Raw genomic sequence first — 20,399 nt, forward strand, 5'->3', positions numbered from 1 at the left:
GAAATATATATAAAATATTATATATAATATATATATAAAATCACATTCCATTTTATTTTTACCAAATTCAATTTTCTGGATTCCATTTTAATGATTTAATTAAATTTTAAAAATCAAAAAGCATGTCTAATTAATTGAATTTATAAAAACGAAAAAAAGAAATTCTGTGTTGTGTATTTTAAATTTTTCTGACAATCAAATGATGGACAACAGAGCTTTACTGTTAAAATTAGCATGTTAGAAAATTTGTGATTATTCCTTAAAATATCGTTTTAATAATGTATTATTATTATTAGTGTTAGTATTATTATTGATACATTGAGACGTAGCTAAATTCTACTGTACAACAGAAATATATTTCTAAACGTTCAAACTTTTATTTTGACGGGTTGCAGTGAAGACCATTGAGTTTGTGTGTTTATGAAACTGTAAAATGCTCATGAAGTGACTCTGGAGATGAAGTTCATGTCCTCATATAGTGAGTGCAGTTTAATATTAACAGACACTAGTCTATATTGCAATTTGATTTAAGTGTGCTGACCTAATTTTTATTTTTTTCATAAAAAAAATTGACAAATTTTGTGACATTCCACATTATACAGTAAATTCCGTTTTAATGACTGGATTTCGTGATTCCATCTACGTTTTCTGCATCGCAGAAATCATTAGGGCCCTACCTTAATTGCTAGTTGTAGGGCCCTATAATTTCCGCGATCACGGAATCGCAGAATCCATTCATAAAAACGGAATTTACTATATAATGCGGAATGTCACGGAATTTGTCAAATTTTTGATGAATGAATTAAAAGCAGGTCAGAACATTTAAATTAAATCGCGATGTAGACTAGTGTCTGTGAATATTAAACCGCAAAAACACTATTTAAACATGAATCCTGCATGCCTGTGTGACTCTGAAATGAATGATGCGGAAGCGCGGTTTCATTTACCGCACGCACGCTGAAGCACATGCGACGCTCGCTGTGTTTTCGTCCTCTGTCGCCTCACTATATGAACGCACGAATTCATCTCCAGAGCTGCTCTGAAAGTCACTTCATCAGCGTTTAACCGCTTCGTTTGAGAAAACTACCATCATAAACACAGAGAAACTCAAAGCTCTGGGCAAACCGTCAAAATAAAAGTTTGATTTAACTTGACAGAAACATATTACTGTTGTACAGTAGAATTTAGATAAATTAATTTAACAATAAATTATTAAATATACTTTTAAACAATAATCTCAGTGTTTCTTCCATGTTTTAATTTTAACAATAAAGCTCTGTTGTGCAGCACATTGTTTGACAAAAAAAGTTTAATTTTATAATTAAAAGATAAATTAAATGGTATACGTTCATTTGATTGCCAGAAAAATTTAAATACACAACAGAATTTCTGAAAAAAAAATTCATAAAAATATATATTTTTTAATTAATAAATATTGTTGTTTTTAAGAATTCAATTAATTAGACATGCTTTTTGATTATTAAAATGGAATTAAACCATTAAAATGGAATCCAGAAAACAGAATTTGGTAAAAAATAAAATTTGAGGGGAAAGAATAAAAGGCTTATCATAGGGCCCTAAAAAAAAAAAAAAAAAAAAATGTAATTTTTGTGTTAAACTTTTATTAAATTGTTGGTAAATTGGACAAGATTCATTATTTCAATTAATTAGACATGCGTTTTGATTACTAAAATTTAATTTAACCATTAAAATGGAGTCAAAAAATAAATAAAACGGAAAAAACGGAATTTGGGAAAAAATAAAACGGATTTCATAGGGCCCTATAGTTGGTCAGACAGTCTTAAATTAGCAGCTACGTTTGTGCAACAGCAGTTTCCTGGACTGACAGTGTCTAAATGTCTAATATGGGAACTAAACTAATTCTGTAACGACCAGAGCAAACACATACTGTACATCACCAAGATGCTTGTGAAGGAACATCAGGTGTGACAAAAACATTATTAAAAAAACAACCCAAAAAATTCAAACAACAACATTCTTCAAAAACTGTACTGCTCTGACAGACAGAGGATAATGTGTTCATTATGTCTTTATGTCGACACTGAGAGCATCTTTTGTGAGTGACGGGAACGTTTTCAACACCATCTCATCCGCTACGCAGCTGACATGCTTTCAGCAAGTGTGAAAGATAGCAGTAATAACAGATACCGCAGTTCACAGTTTACCAGCGTACATGATAAATGATAGCAAATAATACTGGGAACAACAGTCAGAGACTGACTCGTACCCTTATTTCAGAAATAAAAACAGTTGTTTTATATTTTAGTTCAATTTTGATTAGACTGGAAATTTGAGTCTTAATTATTGGAAGTATGCAGCTTACATACTGCAAAAATGGATGATAGTTTGCCATTTCAAACACTTATTATTTCCAGTTGAAGGCCACACCCATCTATCCAGTCTCCTTTCTGTCTCTGTGACCTCGTAGAATAATACTAGCTCCAGTCACAAGACTGGTTAATTATTCATTGTCTGTGGCTTTTAACATCTTCCCCGGGACAAGTGCATCACATACTCCATCACATGACTGGACCCAACAAATCCTCCTATCATTTGATTACATATATCTTCAGCTTACAGTGAAAGTTTAGGCTCTGAGTGTATATATATATATATATATATATATATTATAGTACAGTCCAAAAGTTTGGAACCACTAAGATTTTTAATGTTTTTAAAAGAAGTTTCGTCTGCTCACCAAGGCTACATTTATTTAATTAAAAATACAGTAAAAAACAGTAATATTGTGAAATATTATTACAATTTAAAATAACTGTTTTCTATTTGAATATATTTGACAAAGTAATTTATTCCTGTGATGCAAAGCTGGATTTTCAGCATCATTACTCCAGTCTTCAGTGTCACATGATCCTTCAGAAATCATTCTAATATGATGATTTGCTGCTCAAGAAACATTTAATGTGTACAATTGTACAAAATATTTGTGTACAATATTTTTTTTCAGGATTATTTGATGAATAGAAAGTTCAAAAGAACAGTGTTTATCTGAAATCTAATCTTTTGTAACATTATAAATGTCTTTACTGCCACTTTTGATTGATTTAATGCATCCTTGCTGAATAAAAGTATTCATTTCTTTAATTTCTTTTCAAAAAAATAAAAATAAAAATTCTTACTGACCCCAAACTTTTGAACGGTAGTGTATAATGCTACAGAAGCTTTGTATTTCAGATAAATGCTGTTCTTTTGAACTTTCTATTCATCAAGGAATCCTGAAAAAAAAAGTACACAACTGTTTTCAACATTGAAAATAATCATAAATGTTTATTGAGCAGCAAATCAGCATATTAGATTGATTTCTGAAGGATCATGTGACACTGAAGACTGGAGTAATGATGCTGAAAATTCAGCTTTGCATCACAGGAATAAATTACTTTGTCAAATATATTTAAATAGTACACAGTTATTTTAAATTGTAATAATATTTCACAATATTACTGTTTTTTACTGTATTTTCAATTAAATAAATGTAGCCTTGGTGAGCAGACGAAACTTCTTTTAAAAACATTAAAAATCTTAGTGGTTCCAAACTTTTGGACTAATATATATATATATATATATATATATATATATATATATATATATATATATATAATAACGTTTTTCTCTAATACACATTGGCCACAATTAATCATACTCCTTTATTCAATACTTTTTTTAAACCTCTTTTTCCCAAGATAAGAGCTCAAGTCTTCTTCTATAATGTCTACAGATCATTCCTGCATACAGTCTCTCCAGATCCTTCAGATTCCAGCTCTATGTTGCTTCTTCTCTTCAGTTTTCTTTAGGGTTCAGGGGTCAGGGGACTGGGACAGCCATGGCAGAAGCTTCATTTTGTGCTCAGTGACACATGTTTGTGTTGATTTTGATGTTTGTTTTTGGATCATTGTCCTGATGGAAGATCCAACCACAGCCCATTATATGATTTCTAGCAGAAGCAGTCAAGTTGATTTTTTATCTGTTGGTATTTGATAGAATCCATGATGCCATAGATGTCTAGAACCTCCAGGAGAAAACAGGCCTATAACATTAAAGATCCAGCAGTATATTTAACCGTGGACATGGGCTACTTTTTATCCATGTGTGCACCAAACCCATCTGGTGGGTTTGCTGCCAAAAAAATATTTTTTTAGTTTCATCTGACCAAAAAACCCAGTTCTGTTTAGTTCCAGACGTGTCTAACAACTGAATATGTTGGAGATTGTTTATGGATGAGCGATGAGGATTTTTCTTGAAACTCTCCCGGACAACTTGTGGGGATGAAGCTGCTTTTTGATCATTTTTTGGGGGGCTTTCTGACACTCAAGACTCAACTAATCTCTGCAATTCTCCATCTGTGATCCTCAGAGAGTCTTTGTCTGCTCAAACTCTCCTCCTCACCGCACATTAGGACGATTAGGACACTCGTCCTCTTCCAGGCAGATTCGTAACATCTTTAGTTGATTGGAACTTCTTAATTATTGCCCTGATGGTGGAAATGGGGATTTTCAATGCTTTAGCTCTTTTCTTACAGCCATTTTCTATTTTGTGAAGCTCAACAATCTTTTGCTGCACATCAGAATTATATTCTTTGGTTTTACTCTTTTTGATGAATGATTAAGGGAATTTAGCCTTTGTGTTTGCTTATATTAATATTCCTTTTAAACGGGAAGTCAATTTCATGTTCCTAGTCACCCTGGTGTCCCAAAAATTGTAAATATAAATGGGTATATACTTCAGAGATATTTTACTCATAAGAATTTCAACTTCAATTCACATTTATTTGTATAGCGCTTTTCACAATACATATCGTTTCAAAGCAGCTTTACAGAGAATGCATGTCAACATTACAATTTAGAGAATGCAGTTAGCTAATAATGTAATAATTTAGGTAATTAATTTACAATCACTGTCAGCAATTTAATTTGACTTCAGTTCGAAATGTTTTTGCATCATAAGCATTATGAGTATACTACGATAGTATTATTCTATACTAGAGGTATAAATACAGACAACGAATAAGACAACTTTGGAAATCAGGAACTGAAAAAAGTTTCACAATCTAATCTTGGCCACAAGTTTGTAACCAGTAAAATTTGAAAAAGAATGAAACTGAGCAGTGCGGAGATTGTCCAAAAGCTTAATCATCAGCTCAGATGCGGTGATAACAGCACATGCATGAGGAATGATTCTCACAGATCTCTGAATAACAGCAGGCAGATTATATCATCTCAACTGCACAGCTGAAATATATCAACTTAAACACTTCTAGTGTGGTGAAAACTTACAGAGTCTACAGCCGAGACAACAAGTGAAGGGACGGCTCAATAACACTAACAAAACCACATCTATAATCATTCTTCCGTTCAGTTTTACTGTCTTATGTACTAATATAGAGTAATTACAGCATACATATGTACAAACAATACATGCTGTGCTTGGGTGAAGTTGAGATGCATTAATAACACTCATGGCTTACTGCATTACAGGAATGTAACCGAGCCCAAGAGAGTGGGATCACAAACCATAACAAGGAAAAGCATAGTACTACATGTCTACAGGGGAAGCAGATTTGGTGGACGTGTCAGAGCTCGTTTTACTTTCGATTCTAGTCTCTATTTTTGTCTCAACAGCTACTTTTCTTTTATTAGGAAACTGATACCCACCCATCCTCTCCAAACCAATGAAATCTTGTCTCACATACTCAAAATGATGAAAACAGGGTTGCTGTATTATAAAGAAAGTACTCCAAAACCACACTTAGACATTTTTCTAAAATCTTTTTGTGTGCGTTTTTGTAGAAGAAAGTCCTACAGGTTTGGAAAGACATGAAGGAGAGTAAATGATAACAGAATTATCATTTTCCCTTAACATTATCTACTACTATATCTCTGACAACTAGAGCAGCACGATTAACCGCTAAAAGATCGCAATCTCCATGTCGATTTAATCACACAGGTGATCTTATTCCTAAATGACAACGATTCACCTCTGTCTATTAAACCTTTGACAAGTATGATCACAGCGAACATTCAGATCTGAGTTCTGATCCAGAGAGAGCCGCTGTCATGTTTGGGTATAAACCAGCTTCACAAACAGCCTTTTCAACCACACAGTGTCATTATTTCTGCCTTACAATAATTCATTCATTCATACTGAACACAACTGGAATTGAGCCGAGAAAAAACAGCTATAGGGGAGATCCACTGAGCCAGAGAGGGAAAGATCTAGATCTAGAATGAGAACTGCATATGCAACACTTTCATATAGCTGGAGTTTTGACTTTTGGCATCAAGTCTGGTCCGCGCTGCTGGACGTCGTCTATCCAGCTGATTGGCAGATAAATCTAATCGCCAGTCTTTACTGTTAATATCACCTAAAAATGCCAAATCTCATAGAAAATTAATAAATTCAGTTTCCTTGGTCGCTACAAATCACTGTCAGTGTAAACGCCCCTTGAGAATTAGACTATCTGCATTTCGAGGGAACAAGTTTGAAATCAGGTTGGGTTAAATGTTTGCCCAATATGCTGGGCAGTTTTATTTAACCCACACTTGGGTTATTTTTTCTACCCAAGTCCTGGGCTGAGTCTTTTGGGTCATATTTTTGGGTTATTTTTCCAGTGTTTGGGTAGTTTTTGTGTTACCCAGATCCTGGGTCGGACGTAACAACCCAGTGTTTGGGTAGTTTTTGTGTTACCCAGATCCTGGGTCAGACGTAACAACCCGGCGTTCGGGTAGTGTTTGTGTTACCCAGATCCCGGGTCAGACGTAACAACCCAGCGTTCGGGTAGTTTTTGTGTTACCCAGATCCCGGGTCAGACGTAACAACCCGGCGTTCGGGTAGTTTTTGTGTTACCCAGATCCTGGGTCAGACGTAACAACCCGGCGTTCGGGTAGTTTTTGTGTTACCCAGATCCCTGGGTCAGACGTAACAACCCGGCGTTCGGGTAGTTTTTGTGTTACCCAGATCCTGGGTCAGACGTAACAACCCGGCGTTTGAGTAGTTTTTGTGTTACCCAGATCCTGGGTCAGACGTAACAACCCGGCGTTCGGGTAGTTTTTGTGTTACCCAGATCCTGGGTCAGACGTAACAACCCGGCGTTTGAGTAGTTTTTGTGTTACCCAGATCCCGGGTCAGACGTGACAACCCGGCGTTCGGGTAGTGTTTTTGTTACCCAGATCCTGGGTCAGACGTAACAACCCGGCGTTCGGGTAGTTTTTGTGTTACCCAGATCCCGGGTCAGACGTGACAACCCGGCGTTCGGGTAGTGTTTTGTTACCCAGATCCTGGGTCAGACGTAACAACCCGGCGTTCGGGTAGTTTTTGTGTTACCCAGATCCCGGGTCAGACGTGACAACCCGGCGTTCGGGTAGTGTTTTTGTTACCCAGATCCCGGGTCAGACGTGACAACCCGGCGTTCGGGTAGTGTTTTTGTTACCCAGATCCTGGGTCAGACGTGACAACCCGGCGTTCGGGTAGTGTTTTTGTTACCCAGATCCCGGGTCAGACGTAACAACCCGGCGTTCGGGTAGTTTTTGTGTTACCCAGATCCCGGGTCAGACGTGACAACCCGGCGTTCGGGTAGTGTTTTTGTTACCCAGATCCTGGGTCAGACGTAACAACCCGGCGTTCGGGTAGTGTTTGTGTTACCCAGATCCTGGGTCAGACGTAACAACCCGGCGTTCGGGTAGTGTTTGTGTTACCCAGATCCTGGGTCAGACGTAACAACCCGTCGTTCGGGTAGTGTTTGTGTTACCCAGATCCTGGGTCAGACGTAACAACCCGGCGTTCGGGTAGTTTTTGTGTTACCCAGATCCTGGGTCAGACGTAACAACCCGGCGTTCGGGTAGTGTTTGTGTTACCCAGATCCCGGGTCAGACGTAACAACCCGGCGTTCGGGTAGTGTTTGTGTTACCCAGATCCCGGGTCAGACGTAACAACCCAGCGTTTGGGTAGTTTTTGTGTTACCCAGATTCTGGGTCAGACGTAACAACCCGGCGTTTGGGTAGTTTTTGTGTTACCCAGATCCCGGGTCAGACGTAACAACCCGCCGTTCGGGTAGTGTTTGTGTTACCCAGATCCCGGGTCAGACGTAACAACCCGGCGTTCGGGTAGTGTTTGTGTTACCCAGATCCTGGGTCAGACGTAACAACCCGGCGTTCGGGTAGTGTTTGTGTTACCCAGATCCTGGGTCAGACGTAACAACCCGGCGTTCGGGTAGTGTTTGTGTTACCCAGATCCTGGGTCAGACGTAACAACCCGTCGTTCGGGTAGTGTTTGTGTTACCCAGATCCTGGGTCAGACGTAACAACCCGGCGTTCGGGTAGTTTTTGTGTTACCCAGATCCTGGGTCAGACGTAACAACCCGGCGTTCGGGTAGTGTTTGTGTTACCCAGATCCTGGGTCAGACGTAACAACCCGGCGTTTGGGTAGTGTTTGTGTTACCCAGATCCCGGGTCAGACGTAACAACCCAGCGTTTGGGTAGTTTTTGTGTTACCCAGATTCTGGGTCAGACGTAACAACCCAGCGTTTGGGTAGTTTTTGTGTTACCCAGATCCCGGGTCAGACGTAACAACCCAGCGTTTAGGTAGTGTTTGTGTTACCCAGCTCCTGGGTCAGACGGGTCAACCCAGGGGTTGAGTTATTTATAGCAGGCTTTTTGCGCCCTCTTCAGGAGAGAGCAGTGTAGCTCCGTCAAATTGGTTCATGTTTTATCTAAAAATTTCGTTATTGTTCTGTATATCGTTTTAATTTATTATCCTAAACGAGCATCGCAACGGTCTTTTCGTGTGATGGAAATGCCTGATGCCTTGCATTAAATTTTTTTCAAAAATATACAGAATATAAATACTTAGGATGTTAAAATATGTTCTCAGAATTGTACACTGATCATTTATGGACAGGTTATGGAGTCAGTCAAAGCATTTTTTGGCTACGAGTGAAACACAGGCGGCGGTCTGAAGTTATCAGTTCCCCCGCTGAACGCGAGTCATCTCCGGCACGAGATCCAGCACCATTACAGTGGAAACAGGACAACAGAGACTGGTCCATTACACTTGAATTACTTCTAAATGTTTAATTTTTACTTCTAATATTTGGTTGGACAAACATTTAACCCAACTGCTGTGTTTGTCCATTTTCAACCCAACTTGGGTTGTTTTTAACCCAGCATTTTTTAAGAGTGTAGGATTCAAAAGAAGCAAACAGATCAAAAATTCAGGACAAGAAAAAAAAAAAAAACTAAAATCAATGTGTGATCTTCCCAGTTGTAAATCTCACTGAAGCCTGAGATCTGAAAACACGGTCATGAAACCCAATAAGCAGGTCTGCTCTGAATGAAGTGCTCCACAGTAACGGAGAGCAGAAAGAGGCACTTACTTTCCCCTCCAGGAGTGTTTGGTTGTGTAGAAACAGGCCAAGTCTTTGTTGTCTTTGAGGACGTTCATCTTCAGGCAGGGCCTATGAAAAGAGAAGAAGAGGGTCACCGTCTGTAACTCAAACACAACATCCATCTGATTTACTTCCTGCTCAGAGATGACAAAAGCATGGTATATGATCACGTAAATAAGCTGCCATGGGCAAATCTGGAAACATTTAGCAGTTTCTAGTAGTATGACTGTCAAATGGCAGACTTCTGCACTCAACAAATCAGTTTTGAAGCCAGTAATTAGTTAAAGTTCACCCAAAAATGAAAATTCTGGCATCATCATCATCTATTCACCCTCAGGTCATTCCAAACCCTAAAATATTGACCAGCACACTTCACATGGGACACACAGATTCCACACCTCACAGCCAAACTAGTGTTTGCTTCTGAGCCAGGCCAGAGTTTCACAGACTGAAGCCATGACTGAGGCATTATGGGTAATTCTGACACAAATGAAAAAAAAAATACAGATGCACAATGAACTTTTAACGAGTTTCGATGATGGAAATTACTTTGCGTCAACCATAAAAGTAGGTCATGAGTTTCACTCTGGAATTAAATATAACACAGAGAACATTTATATTGTATTTAGAGAAAAACATACATGCAAACTTGGGTAGAAGAGAGATGAGGAAGACAGAAAAGCAAGGGTCAGATGTACCTAGAGAGCCACAGTGCAAACAAACAAGACAGGGAAAGTAGGAAAAGGAGAGGAGGGCGTAAAGAGGTGTTGATCTGTGAACCGTGTTGAACAGGAGGGCATGAATGTCTCTGTCAGCATTCTGCAACACAGCTGACTGCATCCTTCCTTCCTTCCCCTCCACAATCCAGCACTAAAAGGCCATTACAGGAGCTCAGAAGTGTACTGACTTACAATATATGTGAGCTAATCATTCATCACAGAGCATGTTAACCACATCTCCCGCTGAAGACTAACTGGGGCTTTTCGCTTAAATCTGAGAGCTTTCTGGCCTCCGGTAGTAATGTTATCACCACTTTCAAGGCCCAGAAAGGTAGTTAAGACATCGTTAAAATAGTCCATGTGACTACAGTGGTTCAACCTTAATGTTATGAAGCGACGAGAATACTTTTTGGGTGCAAAAACGAAACAATAACAAATTTATTTAACAATATCTTCTCTTTCTCGTCATTCACCTATGCTGTTGACTAGGGCTGGGTATTGACAATTTTCACAATTCGATTCGATTACGATTTCAATTCAATATCGATTATTTTGGATGTATTATTTCAGTTACAGTACACGGCAAATTTTCTAGAGGAAAAAAAATCTCTCAACTAATGCTGTAAACTACACATGGGAGTCAGTTGGTACTACTATATATGTATATATTTATATACAAACATTTAAATTACACTCAATGATGTTTTTATTATAAATAAAGTTTAGAATTACATAAATCATTTCTACTCCAATTCGTTTGTTTGAAATATGATTTATTCAAACATGCATTAAATATTGAAGAACATTAAAAATTATAATGAATATGTAACGGTGCATAGCTATATTTATCAGAATGTTGCTTTCTAGTGTACACTTTTCTAGCTGACTAATGAGTTTATGGTCACTGAATATGTTTTTCTGAGGTAAATGTGATGTTACGTGACATTGAAGCTGTTTTACTGACGTCTTTCCGAGGTTGAAACACTGATTGAGCGATTACACGAGACATGATACGGATTTCAGTAAGTTGTACTGTATATTTTAACATACCTTCAGATGTTCATGCATGTTTATTTCGCTGTAACTGGTATTAAAGCGGAGGAGAGGATGATCACATGCTTCTCTTTAACTGAGGCGCTAAAGCGATCTGTCACGCCACATTAAACAGCGCCAAAACGCTATTTATTTTTTTGAATCTAATAATAAGATGGACGTCATTTGAAATCTGAGACTTTGCTTCATATCAAAAGTAACAAAGCACAAAGATTATTGCGATTTATTGGATCGGAGGCGCTACATATTCTGTTCATTCATCAACTGAAAACAGACTAGACTAATCGATTCTTAGGATTTAAGTAAAACAATATTGGTTCGTAAAAATGAGAATCGATTAAAATCGAGAAATCAATATTTTTTTTACCCAGCCCTACTGTTGACGTTGTAAACAGCGCAGCAAGAGAAGAAAGTCATTTTTGTTTTGTTTTTGTGCACAAAAAGTATTCTTGTTGCTTCATAACATTAAGGTTGAATCACTGAAGTCACATGATGTCTTTACCTTTCTGGGCCTTGAAAAGTGCAATGATATTGCTGCCTATGTGTGGTTCAAAAACCTTCGGTTTTATCAAAAATATCTTAATTTGTGTTCTGAAAATGAATGAAGGTCTTAGGTGAACTAACCCTTTAAAGCTGTTAACCCAGGGTCAAATTTAAACTTGGATTAATGTAATCCTGGGTTATCTTGTTCCATTGTCTTCATACCGTTATTCCTAAATTAATTAGGCTACTGTGTAGTCAGATTTTGAGATTTTACACTGTACATTGGTAAACTTTGAGCTAAGGTTTTTAATTAGCATATTTGGTCAATAAAACAGTTTGGAGAAGTATCACCATATAAATGCACTCTAGTTGTCTTAAAATTGTAAAAATAAAATTTTTCACCATTTTTCAACCCTGATCTAGAGATATAAATGCTACAGTAACATCTTTCCAAAATGACTAAAGTATAAATGTGTAAATCAATTAACAAGAGAAACTGATTTTGAGAAATAGCTTCTTGTTATAAATGCAAGAAAGTAAATTGTAATCCATTAAAAGGAAGTGCTGGAGGAAGATGCAGTAATCTCAGTCTATGCAACAGGACAAACGGCCAAAGCCAAACTAGCATGGCAACTAAAATTAATGTAATTAACGATAAACCCAGCGATCTGATATTCTGGATTAAAATACTACTAGGCCATCTGTGGCAGAAAGTGACCAAATCTGCCCTACATCTCTCACTGAATGTGTAATCCTGCTAGTGTACTGTACGTCTAATGGAATTACAGCACTCGGATACGATGCATTAATAGCTTAAGTACATTAAAAAAACCCAGTGGCAATTCCTGGATGAGGTCACATGATCAATCTCAACAGCTCTTAGCATGAATCAATACAAGCAGTTTACAGACCGCACAGAAACACACACAATCTTTAAGAGTCGCCCTTCATTCTGCACAGAAGCATTACAGAAACCCATCTCTATTCACACTGTCACCTCTATGTAGTGTCTGTCCTGTACGGTGGAGAGATTCTGCCAAACTGTGGAAACTGATACTTTTTCCACATAATATAAAGTGTTTTTAAAGGGTTTTTATGAATGCAAAGCTCAGCAGACACTGAAAGCAATAAAGGTTCTGATGAATCTGTGGCTCTGTATCTGCAGACTTTCAATAAAACAATGACAGTCATGATTGTGTTACATGACATTTACACTAACATTACATAACTGCTCACAACGAGCTCGAGGGCATTTTGCCTGTCAGTTAATAGACAATCCTACAAAGACTCACACACACTAGTATATGTGGTTTACGGGACTCGTAATGGTTTTTATACTGTACAAAACTACCCACCACAGAAAACTTTCTGCATTTTTTTAATTTCAGAACACTGTTTAATATTTTTTAAGCCATCTGGTTTAATGAAGTGTCCTCATAAACCATGTTTGTTTACATTGTAATACTCATGTCATTATACACATCAGTGCTTCCCACACATAGACTATATACCGCCCAGGTATATTAACGGCCGCCCAAGTATATTTGGAGACACATTTTTGCTTTTATTATTTTTATCCTCTTATACTTTTATATCCGCCCAAGATAATGAAACCATCCGCGATCGATTAACTAGTCATTTCGTACCTGCTTGTTACGTGTGCGTCAGAACTGTTTACTTCCGCTAACATTCCCAAGGGGGCGCCGTTGTGCGTTCTACAGGCTCGCGCAACAGCGCTTCAGACTACTTCAAAGTTATTCTCAATCAATGAAAAGCGCAGATTTATGCCAAGTGATTGCTAATGAACTCAAGTTGATGAATTATTACAATGTCTACTTTACAGCCTTTATATAAAATGTTTTATACGGTTGTAAGAATCTGAAGGATCAGCCTGCAATAGTACAGCCATTTCAAAATAAGACTCCCGGTGCATTTTGGACTTGTTTATAATTAAAAGTCACACGCTAAGCTTTTCCTTTTACTTTTGGGCATTATTGGTATTTTGGTTACACAATAAATTGTGTTCAATTTGATTTCCATTTAATTCATAGTAAATTATTGAAGTCTCCCCCACAGGAAGAAAAGACTGAACATTATTTGACACACATATTATTCATTATATAAATTAATATTAAAATCTGTGTCTCATTCACTTAGAGAGAGACTATATGACAGCAAGGAGAACATAGGAAAAGGAGAACCATTTAAATGCTGTAATGTTACATAATTTACAATGCATAATATTAGTATGTAATTAAATGTAATAGTATGCTATGCAATTAAAATTAATTTCAATAAATAAAAATACTGTTAAAAATCACACATTATTTGTTTGTCACTTGCAGTAGACCATTTTTGTGCAGTGGGTAATAGTTTTTCACCCGGCTACCACCGCAAGTATATTTCAAACCTGTGGGAAGCACTGCACATTTGTGTCCTCATAAACCAAGAAAACACACTAACACTGTTAAGCATGGGAAAAGAAATAAAAACAAATCTGACAAAAAAAATAATAATTTTGATGGCTGAATATATGTAGCAAAAAAGGAAATAAAACAAAGCAACAGTATGATTTAGAAGTTGTCAAACTGTTAACTGGTAAAGCAGTAATCCACCCGAATTCAACCAGTTTCCTGCCATGTGTGTTTGAAATGTACAAAGCCTCTGGTCTCAGAGGATGACAGTCACATGATCAGTCATGTGATCAGTGTCCATGTCAAAACCCAGACCTCAGAAAACCAAATGCCAACTGATTAAACAACCCTGGGAAACAACAGAACTGCCATTATTTCCTTCCACTTCCCAAATTACAACAAACATGACAAAACGCTCTCCTTTTTTTCCTTCTTTTTTTCTTTTCTTTGATGATTAGAAAATTGATGGGAAAACCAAGATAACACAAAGCAAATTGGATGTATAAACCCATTCCTGTAAACATATTCAGTCCAGCTGAGGTTTTTTGGGGCAGCAGAATGTTCAAGAGTATTGTTTATTTACTTCAGCTGCTGGGTAGGAAAAGAGAGACATAAATAAAGTACACAAAACATCACATCGAATGCTTACAAATACATCCCAAAAAATAATACAACTGCAAGTAAGCTGCACTATGATATTACATAGCTAAAATAGATGGATACAAAGTGATCAGCTGAACCGAGCTTAATAATATAACAGGTTACCAGATTGCATATATCGTTTATATGTTGTGAAACAGAAATTGTGCAGAAGTACTAGGCCTATAACTTTTTTACACTTTTTTTGCTTTCACTTCTGCAGTAATCTCTCTTCTTTTAAAAGACACCAGACTCAGGTCTGCGTTCATTAATAAAGTTCAGATCTGTGCTCAAAAGGGTAGACAGTAATTAGCGAGTTAAGAGTAGACCATAGTTAACCCGTTAACTATGGTCTGCTCTTAACCTATTAATGATGGTCTACTCTTAACCCGTTAACTACTGGCTACTTTTAACCCATTAAGAGCGGACCGTAGTTAACAGGTTAAGAGTAGCCAGTAGTTAACAGGTAAAGAGTAGACAGTAATTAACGAGTTAAGAGTAGACAGTAGGCTACAGTAGACCATAGTTAACAGATTAAGAGTAGACAGTAGTTAACGGGTTAAAAGTAGCCAGTAATTAATGAGTTAAGAGCAGACAGTAGGCAACAGAAGACCATAGTTAACAGGTTAAGAATAGACCATAGTTAACAGTAGACATTAGTAACTGGGTTAAGAGTAGACTGTAGTTAGCAGATTAAAAGTAGACCATAGTTAATGGGTTAAGAGTAGATCGTAGTTAGCAGGTTAAGAGCAGACAGGAGTTAACAGGTAAAGAGTAGCCAGTAGTTAACAGGTAAAGAGTAGCCAGTAGTTAACAGATTAAGAGTAGACAGTAGTTAACAGATTAAGAGTAGACAGTAGTTAACAGGTTAAGAGTAGACAGTAGTTAACAGGTAAAGAGTAGCCAGTAGTTAACAGGTAAAGAGTAGACAGTAGTTAACAGGTAAAGAGTAGTAGACAGTAGTTAACAGTAGTTAACAGATTAAGAGTAGACAGTAGTTAACAGGTTAAGAGTAGATTGTAGTTAACAGGTTAAGAGTAGATCGTAGTTAACAGGTTAAGAGTAGACAGTAGTTAACAGGTTAAGAGTAGATCGTAGTTAACAGGTTAAGAGTAGATCGTAGTTAACAGGTTAAGAGTAGACAGTAGTTAACAGGTTAAGAGTAGACAGTAGTTAACAGGTAAAGAGTAGCCAGTAGTTAACAGGTAAAGAGTAGACAGTAGTTAACAGGTATAGAGTAGACAGTAGTTAACAGATTAAGAGTAGACAGTAGTTAACAGATTAAGAGTAGACAGTAGTTAACAGGTTAAGAGTAGATTGTAGTTAACAGGTTAAGAGTAGATCGTAGTTAACAGGTTAAGAGTAGACAGTAGTTAACAGGTTAAGAGTAGATCGTAGTTAACAGGTTAAGAGTAGATCGTAGTTAACAGGTTAAGAGTAGACAGTAGTTAACAGGTTAAGAGTAGATCGTAGTTAACAGGTTAAGAGTAGCCAGTAGTTAACAGGTAAAGAGTAGCCAGTAGTTAACAGGTAAAGAGTAGCCAGTAGTTAACAGGTAAAGAGTAGCCAGTAGTTAACAGATTAAGAGTAGACCGTAGTTAACAGGTTAAGAATAGACCATAGTTAACAGTAGACAGTAGTTAATGGTTTAAGAGTAGACTGTAGTTAGCAGATTAAAAGTAGACCATAGTTAATGGGTTAAGAGTAGATAGTAGTTAGCAGGTTAAGAGCAGACAGTAGTTAACGGGTTAAGAGTAGACTGTAGTTAACAGATTAAAAGTAAACCAGAGTTAATGGGTTAAGAGTAGACAGTAGTTAACAGTAGACCGTAGTTAACAGGTTAAGAGTAGACCATAGTTAACAGTATACAGTAGTTAATGGGTTAAGAGTAGACTGTAGTTAATGGGTTAAGAGTAGACTGTAGTTAACAGGTTAAGAGTAGACCATAGTTAACAGTAGACAGTAGTTAATAGGTTAAGAGTACACAGTAGTTAGCAGGTTAAGAGTAGTCAGTAGTTAACGGGTTAAGAGTAGTTAGTAGTTTAAAAGTAGACAGTAGTTAACAGATTAAAAGCAGACAGTAGTTAACGAGTTAAGAGTAGTTAGTAGTTAACAGATTAAAAGCAGTTAGTAGTTAACAGATTAAAAGTAGACAGTAGTTAGCAGGTTAAAAGCAGACAGTAGTTAACGGGTTAGGAGTAGACTGTAGTGAACAGATTAAAAGTGAACCATAGTTAATGGGTTACGTGTAGACAGTAGTTAGCAGGTTAAGAGCAGACAGTAGTTAACGGGTTAAGAGTAGTTAGTAGTTAACAGATTAAAAGTAGAAAGTAGTTAACGGGTTAAGAGTAGCCCATAGTTAACAGTAGACAGTAGTTAACTACAGTCTACTCCTAACCCGTTAACAGATTAAAAGTAGTTAGTAGTTAACAGGTTAAAAGCAGACAGTAGTTAACAGATTAAAAGCAGACAGTAGTTAGCAGATTAAGACACGCCTCATCTGACATCATCATGGCTGAATCTGTTCTCAGATTAACGATGAAACTGTAAAGGATTCAATGCAGTTAAATTTTCCACTGTGTGGGAATGTGCAAGACTCCAGCAATGAGAAATGCATTCTGAATACATTCATGTCAGCCATAATCTAATAAAGATACTGACACATTATGCTGCTATTATTAAAATAAAACATCACTCTAACCATGACCACCCTTACAAACCACAGTTTCTGTCAAAATACCATAGTTTCCTATTCACAGTACTTGCATCAATACTGAAATGACAGACAGATAGTGAACGCGTTTTACATCCTCTCGTATTATATTGTCTATGGTTTGGGGATATTTTACTGTGGTATTTTCACTGTAATGTTTGCTTATATTACAGTAAAGGTTGACTGTCAGGCGTCACTGGCCTTATCGAGCGCTGTGAATGCAGTGCAGGAGATTGAGTCTCGCCGGTGGGTTTTACCTGGATATATGATATCAGAAGCGGCTCGGTTCTGTCCCTCAGCCCCCCGCCCTTCTTTATGCGTGTCTGCTGCGGCTCAATGATCCCGAACTGAAGCCCAAACTGGCCGACTGCGCTTCCCTCAGTAAGAAACTCAGGACGCCGCCATCTTCCTTCTGCCACCAGCAGGGCACTGCGCATGCGCACGACGGCCGCTTCTCACGCGTGTGTCAGCTGATGGGTTCGTCAGGAAGTAATGATCTAAGGTTTAAAATCTGTTATAATATGATCATCCTCGTGTGATGGACCCATCACAACAGTTAAAAGGCTGCTGTACCCAGGTGAAAAAATACTATAGTAAATACTATAGTGTTTTTGAACCATACAAAGTAAATTGTAGTATACTGTATATATTATAGTATTTACAACACTTTATTACTGAATGCATCAGCATACTGTAGTATTAACTATAGTTAACTGATGAACTGTATTAAATACTATAGTATACTTTACATTAAACTGTAGTGTATATTGTAGTGTAATATACCCTATAGTTGTAGAAAACTTAGTACAGTATTGGTCATTTGTTTATTACTATAGTCGTTATATTACCACAGCAACTATAGAATTACTAACAAATTAATTCAAGTACTTTACTATAGTATTTTCTATAAATTACTATAGTATTTTTTCACCTGGGTATACTGAAAATAATTATATATACATGTGTAAAATATTTAGAATATCTAAAACATAACATATTATTTAAAATATGTAACATATTAAGTTTTTAAGTGAAATGTATTTTATTAAATAAACATTTTTATAAAATTATTTAGATCACATTAATTATTTATTTATTTAAATCAGTTTTCAAATATTTTAATAATATTTTCATTTTTAATTTTAATTCAACATTTTTTAATTATATTTTACTTATTTTTATTTTATTATTTTATTAACTAGTTTTATCAAAATTATTTTATATATTTTTTAATAATTTGTATTAATTTTAATCAAATGTTTTCATTTATGTAGATTCTTTGTGTACATCAAATTTATTTTAATTTAATCTAATTAATTTAATTTTAATTAATTAATTTATTTTATTTTGTTGTAATCAATCTGAGTTTGCACAGCTTTTCCCTGAATGTTTCTGTGGAGCAGCAGCGCTCCCTTGTGGCCCCTGTTGGCCCCGGTCCCCCGGTCTGAGAGAAACCCATAGAAATGTGTGTATTATTGATCTGTTTTTGTTATTTGGACCCTATTTTGTTTTTTGGTTCATTTTTAATTTTTTAAACATCTTGAGAATCTACTGAATTGTTTCATATATTTGTAAAAAACATTATCAAATTCCAGTGGAAAGTCACTGGGAAATGCATTTTACAATAAATAAAATGAGGTTCAGGTTCAAAATGAGGATCAGGTGCCTTCCTGCGCTTTCAATCATTCATCACACTGAATGAATCATAATATGACCACAATTTTACTGCTTTTAAATGTGATCAATTTTATCTCTTCCCCATCAGATAACTTTATTTTTTTATGAATGAGTTCTGTATTTGTTACATGAAGCGTTGAGCAGTATGACACCATCAAAACCGCTTGCTCTATGAGACTGTTGAAGTTTTATGATGATTAAAAAAAGGAGTGGGAGGACTTTTATCATTATAGGGTGGTTGTGTACACACACTGCTGACACACATTTATGTCCAAACACCATGTAAAAGTGAATTTTGCATAATGGTGCCCTTTAAATCATATCCTCACTGGGTTCAGGTCCTTCATTTGTCGAATGTGTGGAACACCTGGACATTCTGCTAAGAAACTGCATTGAAAGACCAACCACATGTTCTGGTTGTGTCATACAAAGCGATTTTGTAAACAAAGCAAAAGGAAGTACTTCAGAGAACCACACATGATAATGTGACTGAATTAATCTAATCAATAAGAAGAAGTCATCGACCCTCAGGAGACAGAGAATGCACTGCTTTTGATCAGGACACTAGTTGCTTCACATCAAAGACGTTGTACACAGAAACAAGATTTATCAGTTGGTTCTTTTATCTTCTTCTGACTTTATATCTCGCAATTCTGACTTTATATCTCGCTTTATAACTCGCATTCTGACTTTATAACTCGCGATTCTGACTTTATATCTCGCGATTCTGACTTTATAACTCGCAATTCTGACTTTATATCTCGCAATTCTGACTTTATATCTCGCAATTCAGACTTTATAACTCGCAATTCTGACTTTATATCTCGCAATTCTGACTTTATAACTCGCAATTCTGACTTTATAACTCGCAATTCTGACTTTATATCGTGCAATTCTGACTTTATATCTTGCAATTCTGACTTTATAACTCGCAATTCTGACTTTATATCTCGCAATTCTGACTTTATAACTCGCAATTCTGACTTTATAACTCGCAATTCTGACTTTATATCTCGCAATTCTGACTTTATATCTCGCAATTCTGACTTTATATCTCGCAATTCTGACTTTATAACTCGATAACGATTCTGACTTTATATCGCTCGCTTTATAACTCGCATTCTGACTTTATATCTCGCAATTCTGACTTTATATCTCGCAATTCTGACTTTATATCACGCAATTCTGACTTTATATCTCGCAATTCTGACTTTATAACTCGCAATTCTGACTTTATATCTCGCAATTCTGACTTTATATCTCGCAATTCTGACTTTATAACTCGC

General features: G+C 36.5%; 1 protein-coding gene across 1 annotated transcript in view; it reads right to left on the bottom strand.

Moving 5' to 3' along the window:
• LOC125257502 (dnaJ homolog subfamily C member 13-like) overlaps nucleotides 1-17,896 on the bottom strand; it is a 76,187-nt gene extending 58,291 nt beyond the window's left edge. Inside the window, 2 exon segments of the mRNA XM_048173869.1 lie at nucleotides 9,404-9,484; nucleotides 17,694-17,896. Of these exon segments, the coding sequence (XP_048029826.1) occupies nucleotides 9,404-9,471 (68 nt within the window). The 5' untranslated portion in view covers nucleotides 9,472-9,484; nucleotides 17,694-17,896.
• Nucleotides 17,897-20,399: the final 2,503 nt, after the last annotated feature.

The sequence above is a fragment of the Megalobrama amblycephala genome, linkage group LG22, assembly GCF_018812025.1.
Source record: "Megalobrama amblycephala isolate DHTTF-2021 linkage group LG22, ASM1881202v1, whole genome shotgun sequence".
In the NCBI taxonomy this organism is placed as follows: Eukaryota; Metazoa; Chordata; class Actinopteri; order Cypriniformes; family Xenocyprididae; genus Megalobrama; species Megalobrama amblycephala.